Source organism: Oryza sativa, chromosome 9 (genome assembly GCF_034140825.1).
Source record: "Oryza sativa Japonica Group chromosome 9, ASM3414082v1".
In the NCBI taxonomy this organism is placed as follows: domain Eukaryota; kingdom Viridiplantae; phylum Streptophyta; class Magnoliopsida; order Poales; family Poaceae; genus Oryza; species Oryza sativa.
This window is the reverse complement of record NC_089043.1, coordinates 9,555,323-9,573,383: the sequence shown is the minus strand read 5'-3', so window position 1 is coordinate 9,573,383 and position 18,061 is coordinate 9,555,323. Positions and strand designations below refer to the sequence as shown.

The window sequence follows — 18,061 nt, the reverse complement described above, 5'->3', positions numbered from 1 at the left end:
CCCTAACTAAACTATCAACTCAATGCTCTCATAAGCGATACCGGGAAGCCTCACGCTCCCTCTCTATTTATACATGAGATAGGCAGCCTAAAGCCACGAACCAAACTCATACTAGAAGTCCTAATCTACATAGGAAAACTTCTCGTACAAGAAACAAACTTTATAAACTCGAATCATACCAAATTTGGACTCCTTCCAAATTCCACTCCGCATCTCATACGCACGCAATACCTCCATCGTATGCCATATGGAATCTTCACCAACCACGTGCATTAAACTCTAGCCTAAGTATCCTGCATGATATCTGACCGTCACGGACGTCGCATTATCCCCAAGTCGACACCCCATCCATCACCGGCAATACTCTCCCGAGGCATCAAGTCACCTACACATGAATCAAACAAAGAAACCATATTCCGAGATCAAGCTATCTCCAACTTGACTCATTATTGCAAACAACAGTGTTACATACACATAGTATCCATCTAGAAGCCATAAACATGAAACAATTATGGATATCCAAACAAACAACCCGAAACCAAAACCGACATAGAGCCGGTCAGTCAGACCACGAGTTGACCGGTCTGACCGCTCGCATAGCGCCGGTCTGACCAGCAGCACCTGCCCAGTCTGACCGGATCCGACAAACAACATCAGCTATAAATCACCTAAAAATCTAATCTTCTCCAAAACCACTTCGCCAATAATCTCCAAATATCAAAACCAATAATCTTATATGCCAATTGTTCATCATAGAATAACAATAAAAAAAACTATGGATGATTGGTCTCAGGATAACAATGATTAATCTAAGGAGTGACAACTATGGATCCCAAGCGATGAGCCGATGATGCGTCTCTTTTTCCGTAAGTATATTTTAATTCTTTTTTATGGGAAACATGTTTTTAATTTTTTTTTCTGTGTATTAATCATTAATGGATTTTTCAAGCACATCGCACGCGGCAACGGCTACTGCACAAAATCCTTTCTTTGGAATCAACCTTGCTATTTCACAAGGTATAATATTGAAATTATTGATTTCTGATTTTGATGTATTGTGCCAAACCTGCATATCAAATGTGACACATCTAATATATTTTTGCGATTTCTGATTTTGATTGCAATAATGAAATATGTTGCTGAGCTTTTGCCTATACTGAATGAGATGTTCTGTCCGTAAGATAATCAATTTGATGAAAAACAAAATAAAATAAAATAAAATCCCATAGTTCACTAACAAATTAGGCTGTCAATAACAATTTTGAAGGAGAGAGAATATACTGATCTATTACTCAAATCACTCAAATAGCCCGCTTGCACATAAGAAGATCTATTCACTGTCGCCACATGTGCAATTTACACATGTATTTTGTCGAACTTGCTTTGTTCTATATGACCTATTTTATACTTTCCCGGTTCTAACATTGATTGAAGTCTCTTGAATGTTGCAATTATCCCCCTAATAAGTAATACCTATATAGCTACTAAACTTAGCCCATACTTTGTCCTAATATATTTTTTCCAATCAATACATGATTGTGTTGACCAATATAATACATTCCTAATCCATTTTTTCCTTTTCAAATTAATTTTTTTGTTTAATTCGAAATTAATAATTATCAAGTTTTAACTAACACGGACTCTTCTTTTACACGAAATAGGTATAATTTGTAAAATAACTAACATGTTTCACTTATTACTAAAATTTTATTATTTATAATAAGAATAATAATAGCCCGTCCAACACACGTTAATTTGATGGATCATGTTATTGAGATGGTAGATTGTGTTGAAAATCTATTAAATAAGTCATCTTATTTCCAATCACATGAACTATAATTTAATATTTATGAAATTTATAATTAATAATCATGATGTCATGCTCTTTTTGCACACTCAATTTTAGTGTTTTATTCGTTTATTATAAAATCCAAAATTAATAGTTAAGTAGTTGTAGCTAAAGTGCACCCTTTTTATTTTAATATGAGAATTTATAATTTGAATGGTAACCCACACCTTTAATTCAAATTTAATATTTACTATCAATACTAACAATCCGTGCAACGCACGGGTTGGCAAATAGTATAAACTAACCTGGTATCGATTGGAAATAACGGTAGCATAGAGGTTTCTGCCAATATTACCTGATAGATGGATGTTTTCCATGTTTAATATTCTTTACTCTTGCTTTATATGATATATCTTCCCCTTATGCAAGTGTAACACCCTATGTAAATATATCACACTTAAAATCAATCTTGGCCACACATTTATATCTGGAGATTGGATCTTGTTTGTTATATTTAACTAAGGTGATATTCTTGTATAAGGTTGTATTGGAGTATTAGCCAATACATTATCTATATTCAACCTAAACAATATCCATCGGCTAGAATAAAAACATTCATAACTTAACCTGCACAATCGAACAGAATAATTAAGATTGCAACCAGTGGCATATGTTTAGGATTTTGCTTTATTTATATATCGTAAACCTTATAGCTGATTCGATCTATTTGCATCGGCAATGTCCTAACGATATGTCATTGGCTCGTCGGCCGATCGGCTATCGTTGTTCTGACTTATTTTTACTGTTATCTTGTTAGTTGCAGAATCAAACCAACTGACGCACCCTAGACCCAAATGCAAGATTTGATTCTATACCGGAGCTAAGCAGAACTCCCAAATCACCGTATTTTCCGTCAAAAGGGAGAAGTAAGATTTTTCTAGAATTCCGTGCAGCTGGAAACCAGAGCCAGGGATTCTTTTCGGTAGATCTGCCAGACATTTAGAAGTCGCTTATGCTAGATCTGTCAGAAAAAAAAAAGAAGTTAGTTTTCAACCATTGAACTTGAAGCGAGTGGTACCAAGCTAATAAGCGACTTCTAGCATAAGCGACTGCAGTGGCTGCAAGCTAATATCTCATCTTGTCATCAAATCCTGCCAAGACTCCAGTGACTGCAGTGCAGTCGAATCTGAGGATTGCTCAACCACGAGTGATGGCAACCTGGCCTTTTTGCCGTGCACATCAAATAGCACGTGTTTTGGTGTTGCCTAGGCCGGCAATAAAATACAAGCAAGACGATTTTGGTCTCATCCTCTCTGTCTTTATACGAATTGAGTGACACTTACTACTGTAATAAAACCCCTTCCATGTTGAATGTCATTTGAGAGGTAAAAGAATTTTGCTGACGGCTAGCTACCTTATTAGCTTGTTAACGGTAAAATTTGGTGACTGCCGTCAATTAAGGCTGGTCAGGGAGATAGATTACGCTGTGACTCCAGCAGGTGTAGTTGGAAGTGTACCATATAAAGTTTTGTTTTGGAATTGTTTTTTTTCCGGCATGAAGGCAAGTCTATTATTTTCTTTTCTTTAAAGACGATAGTCATAAACCGATCAAATCGTGTAAAAACCGGACTTGTTTTAACCCAAGGTATAAGGCTGAGTTCGTTGCTTGAAGTTCCTAGCTCTCCCCCCCCCCTCTTTTTTCGCATGCATGATTTTCAAACTGCTAAACGGTACATTTTTTAAAAAAAAAATTCTACAAAAAATGTTTTAAAAACATATTAATCCATTTTAAAACAAAATTAGTTAATGCTTAATTAATCTTGAGCAATTGAGTTGCTTTGTTTTGCACGCACGAGGGATTAGTTCCCACCTCCAACATAAAAACTCATTCTAAATATATGTGTGCCCAATTAGTTCTTTCATTACAACTTTCATTACACAGTCACCCTAGTTTTCGTTCTCGGTGAGTTTTTGTTTAAAGTTGGGCTTGTTTCCAACTACGGCGAGATTAAGTTTCACCAACTTCGCTTGTGTTGATGTAATTAGTGCTTCGTCTGTTTCCTCGATCGGTTAAGTTCGATATTCTAATTAATCTCTCGGTTGTGTTGCTTATATGATATATCGGCTCTTCTTGGATTGTTACTACTATCTTGGTTATATTCAATATGTCGATCACTTTATATAGAGTTTACCATCTTGTTTAGATCTATCAAACTTATTATCAATCACGTACTGTCTCGGTTAGATCCGATCTACTAGATTCTGATACTTAAGTAGATTTGCACAAATCGTTAAATTTTGTCTAAGGTTTCATTGGAGTTTCAGCCGATGAGTTATCAATCTGCTATCATCTGAATCACTACATCAGCTAATATTCAATATCATATTATTATCTATTTTTTATCTTTATTAATCTCAATCTTAGATTGTCTCCGTTTGGTCTAAGCTATGAAGATTGTGTTTAATAAGGTATGGTTATCAATAATTATATTGCATTAGGATTGGGCCGATAACAGTATAAATTGCTTTATTTTATATATGTAAACTCCATTGGTTACATACCGTTGATCCAAATTCCATTGGCATAGGCTGGGCACACAATTTCATATCGTCCCATTAGCCGATTGGCCATGCGATTTAACTTTTCTATTTTATTAGTTGCATGATCAAACTAAACTAATTGGCACACCTTGAACCTAGAAATTTGGACATATGCTAGAGTTAATTAAGCAGATCTCTCAGGTCTTCATGTGTTGCGTTATATTTTGGGTTAACACGCTTTTGGCACGTCCGATGGGATCATTTCTTTGTGAACATGTCTAATGCATTAAACAATGATATATAATTCCAGTAACTTTGGAGAAGTAGACAGATGAATAGAAATTGTAAGTACAGCAAACGGTTCAAGATTTTCAAAAATTGTGCTCAGATTCTTCAACTAGTGCGGAACAGGTCATCTGTGTCGGGCGGGAACCCTCATCTGTGTCTATGAGAGATTTTGTCATGTATTATTGGTCAGTGATGTGGAAAGTCATATATGTTAGGAACACAGCCGTTACTATCTGTGTCGGGTCGAACTAAAATGCCCGTCACTAATAAGATTTTACCCGGTAAATGAGTCAACTAACGGACTGTCATGAATGAGTCATCTGTGACAATACCCTACTACAAACCGACAAAGATGACTTAGTCACCTTTGTCGGTGTACTTTAGAGACCATCATGGATTGACTCATTGGTGAGGGCCTCTTGTTTAGAACCGACGTCTCTGATGTACACCCGTCATGTTAATTTGTTCTAAACCAAGACCGATAATTTATTTACCAAAATAGTAAATTTATTTTATTGGCTAGCCTTATGTCTTTGTTAGCCATGTCCGCTACAATTTAACACAAATATATAGACATTTCCATCCCAAGCAAACCCCAACATCCCAGAATCCCCCACTTGTCAGCTCGGAAGCGAGCCCCTACATGTCTCGTCGCGTGACGGAAATGGTTTTCAAGGCGTTTGGGCCACGATTACGTGTAGCCATAATTTCCTACTACCGCGTTCATTGCTGTGCTAGTTCTGGCCCTGGGGCACGGTCATTAGGGGCTTCAGGAGCCCATAGCGTGGCTCGGGTTTCACCGTAGCCAGCTTAATTCTTACTTTTCTCTGTAAACCTACAAACTCATTATTTTGGACCTTTGGACCATTGGATATGCTTTGAGATTCGTGCAGCCCCTTAACCCTAACTCCTCCTCCCCGTGACTGAGTCGCAGCCACCACTCTCCTCCCGTCCTCTCCCGTGATTCCCCGCCGCCACCCCCCCACCGCGCTACCGCCCGGCCGGAAAGAGTCAACGGCGCCGGCGAGCCCACCCCCCCCCTCCCCCTTCCCCCTCTCTTTCTCCTCACGGCGGCGACGATGAGGTGCCCCCACCCCGCCGTCTTCCCCGTCTCCGGCGGCTCCCCGCCGCCGGATCCACCACCACCGGCCGCCGCCTCCTAATCTCACGCTTGCTTTGCCCCCTCCGCCGACGCCGGCCCACCGCCCTCCTCCATCCCCACGGCTTCGGCGCCGCCCTCGCCACTTCGCTGCCCGCCAGAGTCCACCGCTCACCGCCGGTCCTCCGCCGCCCACGGCCATCCCTCTAAGCCCCGAGGAAACCCAATCTTCCCCCTCCCCCAACCCCATCCTACCCTCACCCCAACCCCAAACCCTAACCCACCGAAGTTGGGGCGTCGCCGGCCCGAAGAAGAAGGGGAGCCCGCCAGAGTTGGAGGAGAGAAGCCGATACACGAATCTTGGCATGGATCCAATGGTCCAAAATCTGTAAGATTTCATCCCCAAATTTCATTCAAATGCTATATAGCAGTCCCTATATAGCAATCCCCAAGCGTGTCCGCAAAAGGTAGTCGAGCATTGTAATAGAAGTTCTTGGTATGTTGGACGAGCTTCTCAAAGATGTTGTTGATGAAAGGAGTTAATGATGGCAGAACTCTACGAGTTTATTCTACTACGTGGTTGTATCTATGTGTATCTTGAAGATGTAAATCTTTTGGAAACTGGGGTCCTGGGCCCCGACAAGCGAGGGCCCCGGTTCTCGTTCTATGCTAGTTGTCAGTCCCCATGTGGGCAGGTTCTGACCTAGAAATGAATTATAAATATGGAAGAAAGTAATAATGTGGCCCATGGTACTTCAGGATCCCGAATTAAAGGGGACCCGGTTCCTATTTCTCCAACATCCCTCAAGCCTCATTTGATTTTTTTAAATATCACATTTTAATTGTTGAGGGCTTTAAACCAATTTTTACAAATTCTAGGAATAATTTAAAGAATGTATTTTAAGGTGATTTTGGGACATGAGACCAACCCACCCAGGTTCAAGTTCTAAACTTGGAATAGGTGCTCATATTTACGGCTAATTACTCTTTTAGTGGTAGACACTACTACAGGAAAGATTTTCCTCGACGGCGGACCCTTTTGTTTCCAGGAGGACCGTAAGTGGAACCGCACAGGAAAATGGGGGGGGGGACCGGCGCCAGGCCATCGCCCGCACATGAAAATCAATTTTCGTGTCGGATCACTTAATAGGCCCTCACACGAAAATAGCCCACCCTACATCGAGCGCTCGATATCCCTTCGCGCCCATAGCCCCTCCGCCCTCCGTCCAGTGCCCCACTACCTCCCTCTCTCCCACCTCACTCTCTCCCTTTCTCCCACTCCACTCCTCCTCTCCTCCCACTCCTCTCTTCTCCTCTCCTCTCCTAGCCGGCCAGCGGCGACAGCATGCGGCGGCGGGCGATACAGCGGCGGCGCTCGGCACCTCCCTCTGTAACATCCTGAAACATCCTGAAAATTCCTGACAATAAAAATTGCTAAAATTTTGAACTTTTTAAAACTTTTGCATCATACTGGATGTTATGGTTGCAATTGCTTGCCAAGCTATAAATTGTCACAATTGAAAAGTAAGCTAAAGCTATACAACTAATTAATAATTATAAAAATAAGATATTTATTATGAACTCTATAAATAATTACACACCACAACAAAGCCATATAAAGAGAAGGTTAATTACTAATTTAATTTATAGGACAAATATTAAACTATAATAATCCATATAGAGGTAAAACCAATTTAAAAGGACAACCTATCCACATGAAATGATGAACACCACTATAGTGATCCTATTTATAGATGAGTATTTCATTGGAATATTTACATTAATATTTAACATATATTTCTAGACATAAAATTCACTCAGATAAAATAATTGGTCATGTAAATGAATTAAGCTTTATATATAAAATGCGTTTATGAGAGTGTATAATTAAACATTTAGATCAATATTGTACCAAGTCTCAATTTACTTTTATGGAATAGTAGATTAAGCATGTCCATGTAAAATACATTGTTATACAAATAAACTCGACCAATGTGCTATTGTATTATTGAAGGTCACATTAGTATATTTAATTAGTTTTTAAGAAATATCAAAGCCTAGAAGTTATATCGGATAATTTTTGGATAATCTAATGGAAAGCAAATTCATTTGGGAACTAATGAATAAATAAATAAATATTCAAATGAAATATTTGAATTACCAAAATCCAAAATGTGTAGAGCTACATTTCAATTCCAAATCCAATCTTAGCCATTTTGCAGTTTAGCCCTTCCCTTTTTCCCTCTTTCTCCTTTTCTTTTATTTTCCACCGGTACTGTTCATTGCGCACCAGGTGCTCGACTCGGAATCTACCCGGTTGAACACCCGACGCCGCCTTCTTCGGTCGCGGATGTGCCGCACGCCCACCTTCCCTACACGTGCGCCACACCAGGTGTGTCCGTGCACCGCACCGCGCCACACCGCGCTCGTGTGGGCCCCGTCGCCCGACCGAGCCGTCGGATTCCCACAAAAAGGCTGCGCCGCCACGGGCGCCTGCGTCACCCCGTCCCATCGCGTGTCGCCATCGATGCCGAGGGATAACGGCCGCTGCGCCATCCCAAGTCACCCCTAGCCCTAGCCAACTGCCCTACGCCGGGAAAACCGCTCTCACCAAGCCGTCGCTCTGCTGTCGCCCATGTGCACGCGTCCCGTCGCCCCCATTCGCGCCCAATGGATAAAACGGAGCCTCTTGCCACAGGTAGAGCTAGAACGCACAGACTTTAGGCTTTAGGTGCGATGATGGAGCCACAGAACCTTAATGGAGAAGGAAATCAATCTTTATCCCGTCATCCACCTCATTGTTCTTACCCAATCGCCATTAGGGCTCTAGCTCGTCCAGGCATGTGTTGGCAATCTTATCCCCAACGTTTCCTTACACCCTAAGCTAAGCCCCCAACAAAATCCCCATCCCTCTCTGCCTTTTCCTCCAATGCATTTCATCGAACACCTTGCGATCACCCTCTCACCACCGCTAGAGATCACCATTGTGAGGCTCCCCGGCCGGAGCTGGACGTTGGAGGGAGTGGAGGAAGAGCCGTGCTGCCGCCGTCGCCATGGGGGAAGCCGGGTAGCCGCTAGACATCAAGAAACGCCGTCGAGCACCTTACGTCGCCGCCGTCTGCCCCTGTCCTGTACCGCGTCGAGCTCCACTTCGCTGCGTTTCGCCGTCTCGCCGTCTCGCGGTACACCCTCGCGCCCGTAGCGTCCTCCGTACATATAATTGCTAGCGCCGGCTCCAAAATCGGCGATTAGCGCCCATGGCCGTGCCGCCCCGGTCGCCGTTTCGCCGCCGGCGAGCTCTCCGTGGGTAGGCTATCCCGGGAGCTCCCCTCTCCATATAGTTTGTGAAATCGAATCCCCATACCCCGTAGATTCTCCCGCGCCCTTCAATTCGGCCGGAGGATGTCCCTAGCACCGAAGCCCCTTGTAGCCGAGCTCGGGCATGGCGTCGCCTGATGGCGCCGCGCGCCCCCGTCTCCTCGCGCACCGGCTGCCACCGGCGGGTGGTCGACGGAGCATCTCCCCGTCGCCCCTGGCGGTCGCCGAGCCACCCTCGCCCTGACCTGGCCACGCCGCGTGTAGTCACTCGTGCGGTTGCGGCTTGGCTGGAGGAAGAAGACGATGGGAGAAGAACGAAGAGAGAGAACCGTGTGGGACCCACCCTGATTAGTGCACAGTAATTACTTAGTTCACACCGGATAAATGAGCCTATGACGCGTGGGTTCGGATGATTAGAAATCTAATTAAAATCAAAATTAAGTTTACTCTCTATGACGTATGGGGCCCACCAGTGAATAAAACAGCCGGTTTGACCCTAGTCAACCTGGGCTGGTCCCACCTGTCAGTCACAGTAGCTTATGTTGGATTAAAAACAAATCAATTAGGAACAGTACTGTTTCACAATTATCGGAATTAATACAAATTTGAATCTTTGAGCTAGCATAATTTATTCATTTTAGCGCCAATTCGAGTGAAACTTGAACCTAAATTCATCTAAATTCATAATCTTTCCAATAGTATATAACTTACTATTTGATAAAATATATTTATAATTATTAAATAATTAATATCAAATGATTAGATAATGATTAAACTAAAAATGTGCTAGCAAATAAAAATTTTCATTGTACAGTGAACTAGGTAGAGGAATATTTGTTGTTAACATGTTCTGTCACTATGGGAACCATGTGTAGCTATATGTATTAGTTCAATTTAAAGCAAAGATAGGAGATATTAGTATCATTTACTAGGCAACATATCCTATGCACGGGAGCGTATCCTATGCACACAGGCCCTCGCGTGTACACACCGTGTACACCAACTAAAAATTATCACAAAAAATTCTAGGAAAATTCATACATGTACTTTCAATAGTATTACATCTACGTGCAAAGTCGCATCTTTAAATTCATTCTACATAGAGAATAACAAAAAAGATAAAATTCTGACAAAATTACAACCTTAAAACTGTCAGATTTTTTGTTTTTTTTGTTACGGCTAAAATATAATGAATTTGACGTTAAGATTTTAACCCTAGGTGTAATACAATTGAAAGTATGGGTATGATTTTTTCTAGATTTTTTGGTGACATTTTTTAGTTGGTGTACACGTGTGTACACGTGAGGGCCTGTGTGCATAGGAGGCAATCCTATGCACACAGGCCCTCACGTGTACACACGTGTACACCAACTAAAAAATGTCACCAAAAAATCTAGAAAAAATCATACCCATACTTTCAATTGTATTACACCTAGGGTTAAAATCTTAACGTCAAATTCATTATATTTTAGCCGTAACAAAAAAAACAAAAAATCTGACAGTTTTAAGGTTGTAATTTTGTCAGAATTTTATCTTTTTTGTTATTCTCTATGTAGAATGAATTTGAAGATGCGACTTTGCACGTAGATGTAATACTATTGAAAGTACATGTATGAATTTTCCTAGAATTTTTTGTGATAATTTTTAGTTGGTGTACACGGTGTGTACACGCGAGGGCCTGTGTGCATAGGATACGCTCCCTACTAGGCAACATATCCTATGCACACAAGCCCTCACGTGTACACACGTGTACAACAACTAAAAAATGTCACCAAAAAATCTAGAAAAAATCATACCCATACTTTCAATTGTATTACACCTAGGGTTAAAATCTTAACGTCAAATTCATTATATTTTAGCCGTAACAAAAAAAACAAAAAATCTGACAGTTTTAAGGTTGTAATTTTGTCAGAATTTTATCTTTTTTGTTATTCTCTATGTAGAATGAATTTGAAGATGCGACTTTGCACGTAGATGTAATACTATTGAAAGTACATGTATGAATTTTCCTAGAATTTTTTGTGATAATTTTTAGTTGGTGTACACGGTGTGTACACGCGAGGGCCTGTGTGCATAGGATACGCTCCCCATTTACTATTCCATGATTATATATAGTCAAGTTCATGATTTAGTCATTGTCTAAATAGAGGATTAACTTAATGAGTTTATAACTGAAAATCTAAGTACACACATGTCGAAACTAGATTTCGGCAATAATAAAAGGGGGTGGCTATCAAGCTAGGAAAGTGTATGGGTTTGGAGACAAAGGATTTATACAGGTTCAGGCCTTCTTATAAAAGAAGTAATACCCTACTCCTGTCCGGGGATGAATCCGCCGAGTGTATTATTGATTGTATGATTTAGAGAAAATCAACATCTGCCCCTAGAGGCACCCGGACCCCCCTTATATATGGGAAGGAGTCCGTGTTACAAAAGATAATCTATATCCCTAACGGAATATACAAATACAGGTAAAATACAGTCGTAACCGACTAAGTCTCAAGGTGTTTCCTTGATGTACAAGTTAAGAAACAAACCCGAGATACAAATAAGATATTCTATATATATTCGGTATCCTATATCCAGTCCAAATATCATCGCCATGTAGATATGGGATATCCATAATCTCCACAGTAGCCCCCGAGACCTTTGCAGTCAACCATCATAGCCTTCTCAAAGATAATAATCTGAGTGCTTCAAACTTTTCATGCCAAGGCCTGCCGAGTAGCGAAGACGAAGACTGTAAAGGGCGAAAAGATAAAGAATATGGTGCATCGAATAGATGCACCTAATTAGGTGTAGCCCCCAACTATGTGATTAGTTAACAAACTAAACATATAGTTGAGAACAAAATAATAGCACAATCATGCATCATATGACAAAAGCATATGCGGCGCCTAAAGAGGCATTCTAGCCGACTGCTTTTTAGCCATAACAAAAGAAATCCGAGTGGTTAACACTCTAAAAGGTTCACGAATGAACACACTCGAGAGGCATCCGAATAAAAACTCTAAAGATTACCCACCAAGTATTATAAAAATTATGGTAATAAATAAGTCTAATAGCCTAGGCTATGACTATTCACCATAATGAAAACAGGCATATAACATACCAAGGAAATGACTATGGTAAAAACAAGTCATTCCAAGTTAACCCAGACAGCTTTTGTAGCCTAAAAAAGCTTACAAAAACAGCATAACACCTTTCTGTCGGGCACCTTTTAATTTGCATTGCAATAATTCCAAAGAATTATATGACCGCATAAAAAAGGATTTTATCAGCATTGGGCAACACTATTGTGCGCATAAATTGCCAAAGCAAAAAATATGCCTAAGTCCCTAAGGAACACAATGGGCCACGCTGTTAAAAGTATTGGGCTGAGGTACTGTTCAGGCCTAAGCCCATTTGCACCTCCGATACCCTTAACGAGAAATCCCGAGATCCAAGCAACACTTCGTCTTCCCCGCCGGAACTCTCGCCATTTTCCCCACTCCCTGCTACAGTAAAGAACTGCGCCGGCAAACTAGGGTTCACCATTCCGCTCAAATCCACCTTCGAAAAGTGCATCAAAATCCTTCCCGTGATCCACCGCCTCAATCCCTCACCTTTTCCTAGCCATCCCTCGAATCAAATCAACGCATTCGGGTAAAATCGATGGCGGAGGAGAAAGAAAGCTTTGAAGGCCAATGGGCGCCGTCCGACGTAACGGAAGAGAACCTGAAGGAGATGGTGGCGCACGGCGTTCTCCCTGCCAAGGAGATCATCGGGTGGCGGCCAGCGTGCGGTGAGATTTTTCCGACCCCCGATACACACGAGATTGTGGTCTTCTCTCATTTCTTCTATGGCGGCTTCGCTCTTCCGTCCTCAAAATTTTTCCGCGGGATATTAAACTTTTATGGAATCAGCTTGCATCACCTAAACCCAAATTCCATAGTCCATATCGCCAATTTCATCCATGTTTGTGAAGCCTTCTTGGGAATTAAACCCCACTTCGCTCTGTTCCGCCGAATCTTTTTTCTCAAGCCCCAACCGAACAAGAATAAGCCATGTGTAGTCGGAGGGGCAGGATTTCAGTTGAGGGGAACCCTGAGCCAGAAGTACTTCTCTATGCCTTTCAAGACCTCAAACAAAGGGTGGCATGCGAACTGGTTTTATGTTCAGAATCCTGAGCCTGCTCTTCCCGAGTACTCTTGTCTTCCCCCAGTATACCAAGATACCTGGAACTCTCTTCCCATGGGAGATGAAGCTGCCCAAGCCTTAGAACTGATGGAACGCATGCTGAAGCTCAAAGAGCAAGGCTTACAGGGAGAGCAAATCACTCGGCATTTCATTAAGTGTCGATTAGCTCCAATCAAAGAGAGATCCCGCACAGCATTCGAGTTTGACGGCAAGCATGATCCAAACCGTGAAGACCCAGACTCTCTGGACTTTAAAATCATGAAGGAGAGAATGTATAAAATCTTCTCAAATGCTATTGTCGTCAGCTACTCACATCAGCTGCCAGTTGTACCATATAATGCATTCAATCCGCCTCCACAGGTATGTATCTGAAACCTTTAACTCATGACCAAAATATAATTTTATCTTCATGTTGAGTGAGCTAACCGTGGAAGCATCTCATTTAGGAGTACGTATTGATGAAATCTGATCCCCCAATTGCTCAACGCCGATCTCCTCGCCAGCACACCGTTCAGGGAAGTGGAGGGCCGACAATCAGGTCAGACCCGCAACCTCAAACCTCCAAACCGGCTGGGCAGACAGGTTCTCGCAAGAGAAAGCTGGTGCTTAATGACGACGAAGGCGATGACAGCAACAAATCTGGGGACAAGGGCACGCCCAATAAACTCCCAAAGCATACCATGCCCAGGAAAAAACTGGCTGGCCGTCAAATGCCAAAGATTAGAACATCTTCCAGGTATAAACTTCTCGATACCATTTTATTTTGGCATGCTTCTCTCATAGAAATTACGCTGAATACCGAAAGGACACTTTGCAGGAAACCGTCTGATATAGATCCAACTAGAAAAAATCCTGATCCGACTGCCACAGAGTCAAATTTATCCAAAGATGCTGATCCGACTGCCGAAAACCAGTCGACTGCCGAAAGTCAGCCGACTGGCGCCCATGCTTCGGATGACAAGGCCAATCCGAGTGACCAGCCGCCGACTGGAAACCAGTCGGCAGCTACTGAAACTGCAACAACCCAAGAGCCCCCGACTGGAAACCAGTCGGATGTGGGTCTAAATCAAGAGATTCCTGAAGCTGAAGCACAGGCGACAACTTCTCAAGGACCAAAAGCTGGTAATGACTCGGTGATTGGGTCTCCGGATAAAGAGCAAAGATCACCTCACGCTCAGCTAGGCACATCCTCAGGTAACTCATCTTCTCAAGTGATGCCGTTCTGAATAACTCCAGCTTGTTCGTCTAATGTCTTGGGAATACATCAGGTCCATTAGGTGGCGACGAAGAAGAAATTCTCCGCATAAAGGCAGCTGATGACTCTCGTCCTCCTATCTTACTCAAGTGGTGGGACGAGAACTCTCAAGTTTCCGGCATTGTCATAAATCGCCAAAAAGAAGATGAGGAAGTGTGCCAGCTGAAGAAAGTACTTGGAGAAGCTACTCGCATTGTGAATGTAAGTCTTCTAGGTGACTGCCTTTAATGACTTTGTTTTCTCGTTAGCAAAACTAATCCATGAACCACCGTGCAGAGAATCCATCTTCGCAATGAGGCCAAGACTACAACCTTAGAAAAGCTGGTTCCACATTTGGGAACTCTTGAAGCCGTTAGGGAACAGCTACATGAGGCCAAGGAGCACGCAAAAAAGACGGAGAAAGAATTAAGGGAGCGAATTGCTCAGCTCCAGGATTCAAACTTCGAGCTGAGTGGTTCATCAAAAGGTAATCTTCCAGATCTGTTCCATCGATTTATGCTGTCATAACTGTACCCTCAAACATTTGGATTTCAAACAGCGCAAGCCACCAGAATGGCTCAGATGGAGAAACAAATTGAAGCCTTGAAAAGAGACAAGGTAGAACTGGCTGCGGAAAGGGACTCAGCCTTGAAGGAGGTTGAAGGTACTGCCAGCTGACAATTTGAACTGTCCTCTCTTTAATGCAGCAGATTCTTATTATAAACGTGTTTTGTAGACCGTAAAATCAAATCTCAAGCTCAGTTTGATGTCCTGGTTGGTAAGATCAAGAAGCTTGAAGGAGCAAGAGACGAAGTCGCCAATGTCGCTACACCACTCGTCCAAGCTATGTTCCTTAATAACAGTGGTCCGAGTGCACTTGACGCAACCGAAATCTTTGACAAGCTGAGAGTTGCACCGGATGTATATTTCAAGAATATCAAGAAAGCTGGAAGTATGGGAGCTAGTATGGCATTGGCGATGACCAAATCCTTGTACCCGAGGATTGAAATTGATACCATTGATGGCTTTGCAGACGGGACAAGTGAAGAAGCTGCTCTTGATCTTATCAGTAATGCTCAAAGTGCGGCTGACAAGATTGCAAGTGATGTTGTAGAGCAATTCCGCAACAACGACCTTCAGCCGAGCAATAATAACTCTGATGATGAAAGGACTGATTCTGACTGAGTGTAAATGTAGCAAATGGAGGCTTAATTTGTACAATACTGGTGTATTTATGCTGTGCTTGATAGTTCTAACCAAGTCTTTGATTTCTTAAAAGCTTTTATCAAGCTTTGTTGAGCCTAAAACCCAAAGAAGCTATTAAAAACTTTCAGTCCTCGCAGACTAAGTAGAAAAAATCAAACAAGGCAATGATAGACCAAGTAAGCAAATTAAATTGATAAAAAATCACACTCCATTATTATGATGATAGCCCCCGACTGACAACGGCAAGAAGAAAACTTGATGTTGACAGTCAAAATAGGGAAATACAATGATAAGCTTAAGCATAGAAACGGCGAAGATGTTCAATATTCCAAGAGTTGTCGACGAGAGTACCGTCTTCGCGCTTGAGTCGATAGGAACCTGGCCGGGTGACTTCAGAGATGATAAACGGCCCCTCCCATAAAGGAGATAACTTGTGCCGATCTCGTGTAGTTTGAATTTTCCTCAAAACCAGGTCGCCGACTAGAAAGGCACGGGATCGAACATTGCGATTATGATAACGCCGCAACCCTTGTAAGTATCGAGCCGACCGAATCAAAGCTGCTTCGCGGACTTCTTCCAATCGGTGCAAGTCATCCACTCGGTCCTCTTCGTAGCGTTCTTCACGGAAATTTCGAAAGCGCAAAGATTCAAATTCAACTTCACTCGGCAACATTGCTTCTGCCCCATAGACAAGGAAAAAGGGTGACTGGCCTGTGGCCCGACTGGGTGTAGTTCGCAAAGACCAAAGTACCGATGGCAGCTGTTGCACCCATTTGCCGGCGTAGGGTTTTAGCCGGTCAAAGACACGCGCTTTAATCCCTTGAAGTATCATGCCATTGGCTCGCTCCACCTGTCCATTGCTCATGGGATGTGCCACTGAGGCATTGCAAATCTTAATTCCAAAGTCCTCACAAAAGTCTTTAAAAACTCCGCCAGTGAATTGTGTGCCATTATCAGTGATGATCCGATTGGGCACTCCAAATCTATGCACAATGTTGATGAAGAAGTCTCGAGCATTATCTGCTGTGATTGTGACAACCGGTTTAGCTTCAATCCACTTGGAAAATTTATCAATGGCCACAAAGAGATGCGTGTAACCGCCGACTGCCTTTTTAAACGGGCCAACCATGTCAAGCCCCCACACCGCAAACGGCCAAGACAACGGGATAGTTTGCAACTCTTGAGCTGGTAAATGAATTTGTCTGGCGAAAAATTGGCAACCTTCGCACGTGCGCACAATCTTGTCGGCGTCGGACACTGCAGTAGGCCAGAAAAAACCCTGCCGGTAAGCTTTGCCGACAATGGTGCGTGCAGCGGCATGGTTTCCGCATATCCCAGAATATATGTCCTGCAGCAATTGTCTCCCTTCCTCTAAAGATACGCAGTGTTGCAGAATTCCTGAAGGGCTTTTCTTGTATAACTCAGCTTCATGCATAACACAAAGTTTGCTCCGCCTTGAAATCCGCTCGGCTTCATCTTTGTCTTGGGGGAGTTCTTGAGAAGTCAAAAATCGAATGAGGGGTTCTCGCCAGTCGGTTTCAACCATAGCGACGTCATGAGTGCCCGCAACTTGAGTGGTATCTTTGTGAGGTACCGTCGGCGTATAAAGGTGTTCGACGAAAACATCAGAGGGCGCCACCTCGCGCTTGGATCCAAAGTTGGCAAGTCTATCGGCGGCTTCATTATTGTGTCGAAGAACGTGACTGAGCTCGAGTCCATCGAACTTTTCTTCCAATTTGCGTACCTCTTGTCAATATGCCATCATATTGTCGTCAAGGCAGGACCACTCTTTCATAACTTGGTTGACAACCAGCTGTGAATCACCTCGAACTATTAGACGCTTTATCCCTAGGGAAATTGCAATCCGCAGTCCATGAAGGAGGGCCTCATACTCGGCGACATTGTGGGACGCCGAAAAATGTATCCAAAGTACATAGCTTAATCTTTCTCCAGTTGGGGAAATCAAAACCACTCCTGCTCCAGTGCCCGAAAGTCTTTTTGACCCGTCAAAATGCATGGTCCAGTGCTCCATCTTCTCCACGGGGGTGTCCTCCTGGCACTCGGTCCATTCGGCGACAAAATCAGCTAACGCTTGGGATTTGATTGAAATTCGGGGCTTGAATGATATGTCCAAAGACATCAACTCCAAAGCCCACTTAGCAATCCGTCCGTTTGCTTCGCGGTTGTGCAGGATATCACCGAGTGGAAATGATGTGACCACCGTTACCGAGTGACCTTGAAAATAATGAGATAGCTTCCTGGTAGTAATTAGTATACCATATAACAGCTTTTGAACCTGAGGGTACCTCGTTTTGGAATCGGCTAGGACCTCACTGACAAAATAAATCGGTCGCTGGACTTTCTGGACATGGCCTTCTTCCTCACGCTCGACGACCAAGACTGTGCT

General features: G+C 42.8%; 1 protein-coding gene across 1 annotated transcript; it reads left to right on the top strand.

The window, feature by feature from the left end:
• Nucleotides 1–9,761: 9,761 nt before the first annotated feature.
• LOC4346574 (uncharacterized) lies at nt 9,762–15,726 on the top strand. Its single transcript, XM_066304372.1, has 7 exons — nt 9,762–13,574; nt 13,661–13,950; nt 14,032–14,408; nt 14,483–14,670; nt 14,746–14,935; nt 15,008–15,112; nt 15,185–15,726. The coding sequence occupies exons 1-7, from the start codon at nt 12,690–12,692 to the stop codon at nt 15,631–15,633; spliced, it is 2,484 nt and encodes an 827-aa protein (XP_066160469.1). The 5' UTR covers nt 9,762–12,689; the 3' UTR covers nt 15,634–15,726.
• The last annotated feature ends 2,335 nt before the right edge of the window (nt 15,727–18,061 follow it).

Coding starts and splice junctions, on each gene's coding strand:
- LOC4346574 (XM_066304372.1), top strand. CDS start 12,690: ATGGCGGAGGAGAAAGAAAGCTTTGAAGGCCAATGGGCGCCGTCCGAC. Junction 13,575..13,660: donor CATTCAATCCGCCTCCACAG/GTATGTATCTGA, acceptor CATCTCATTTAG/GAGTACGTATTGATGAAATC. Junction 14,936..15,007: donor GCTGAGTGGTTCATCAAAAG/GTAATCTTCCAG, acceptor GATTTCAAACAG/CGCAAGCCACCAGAATGGCT.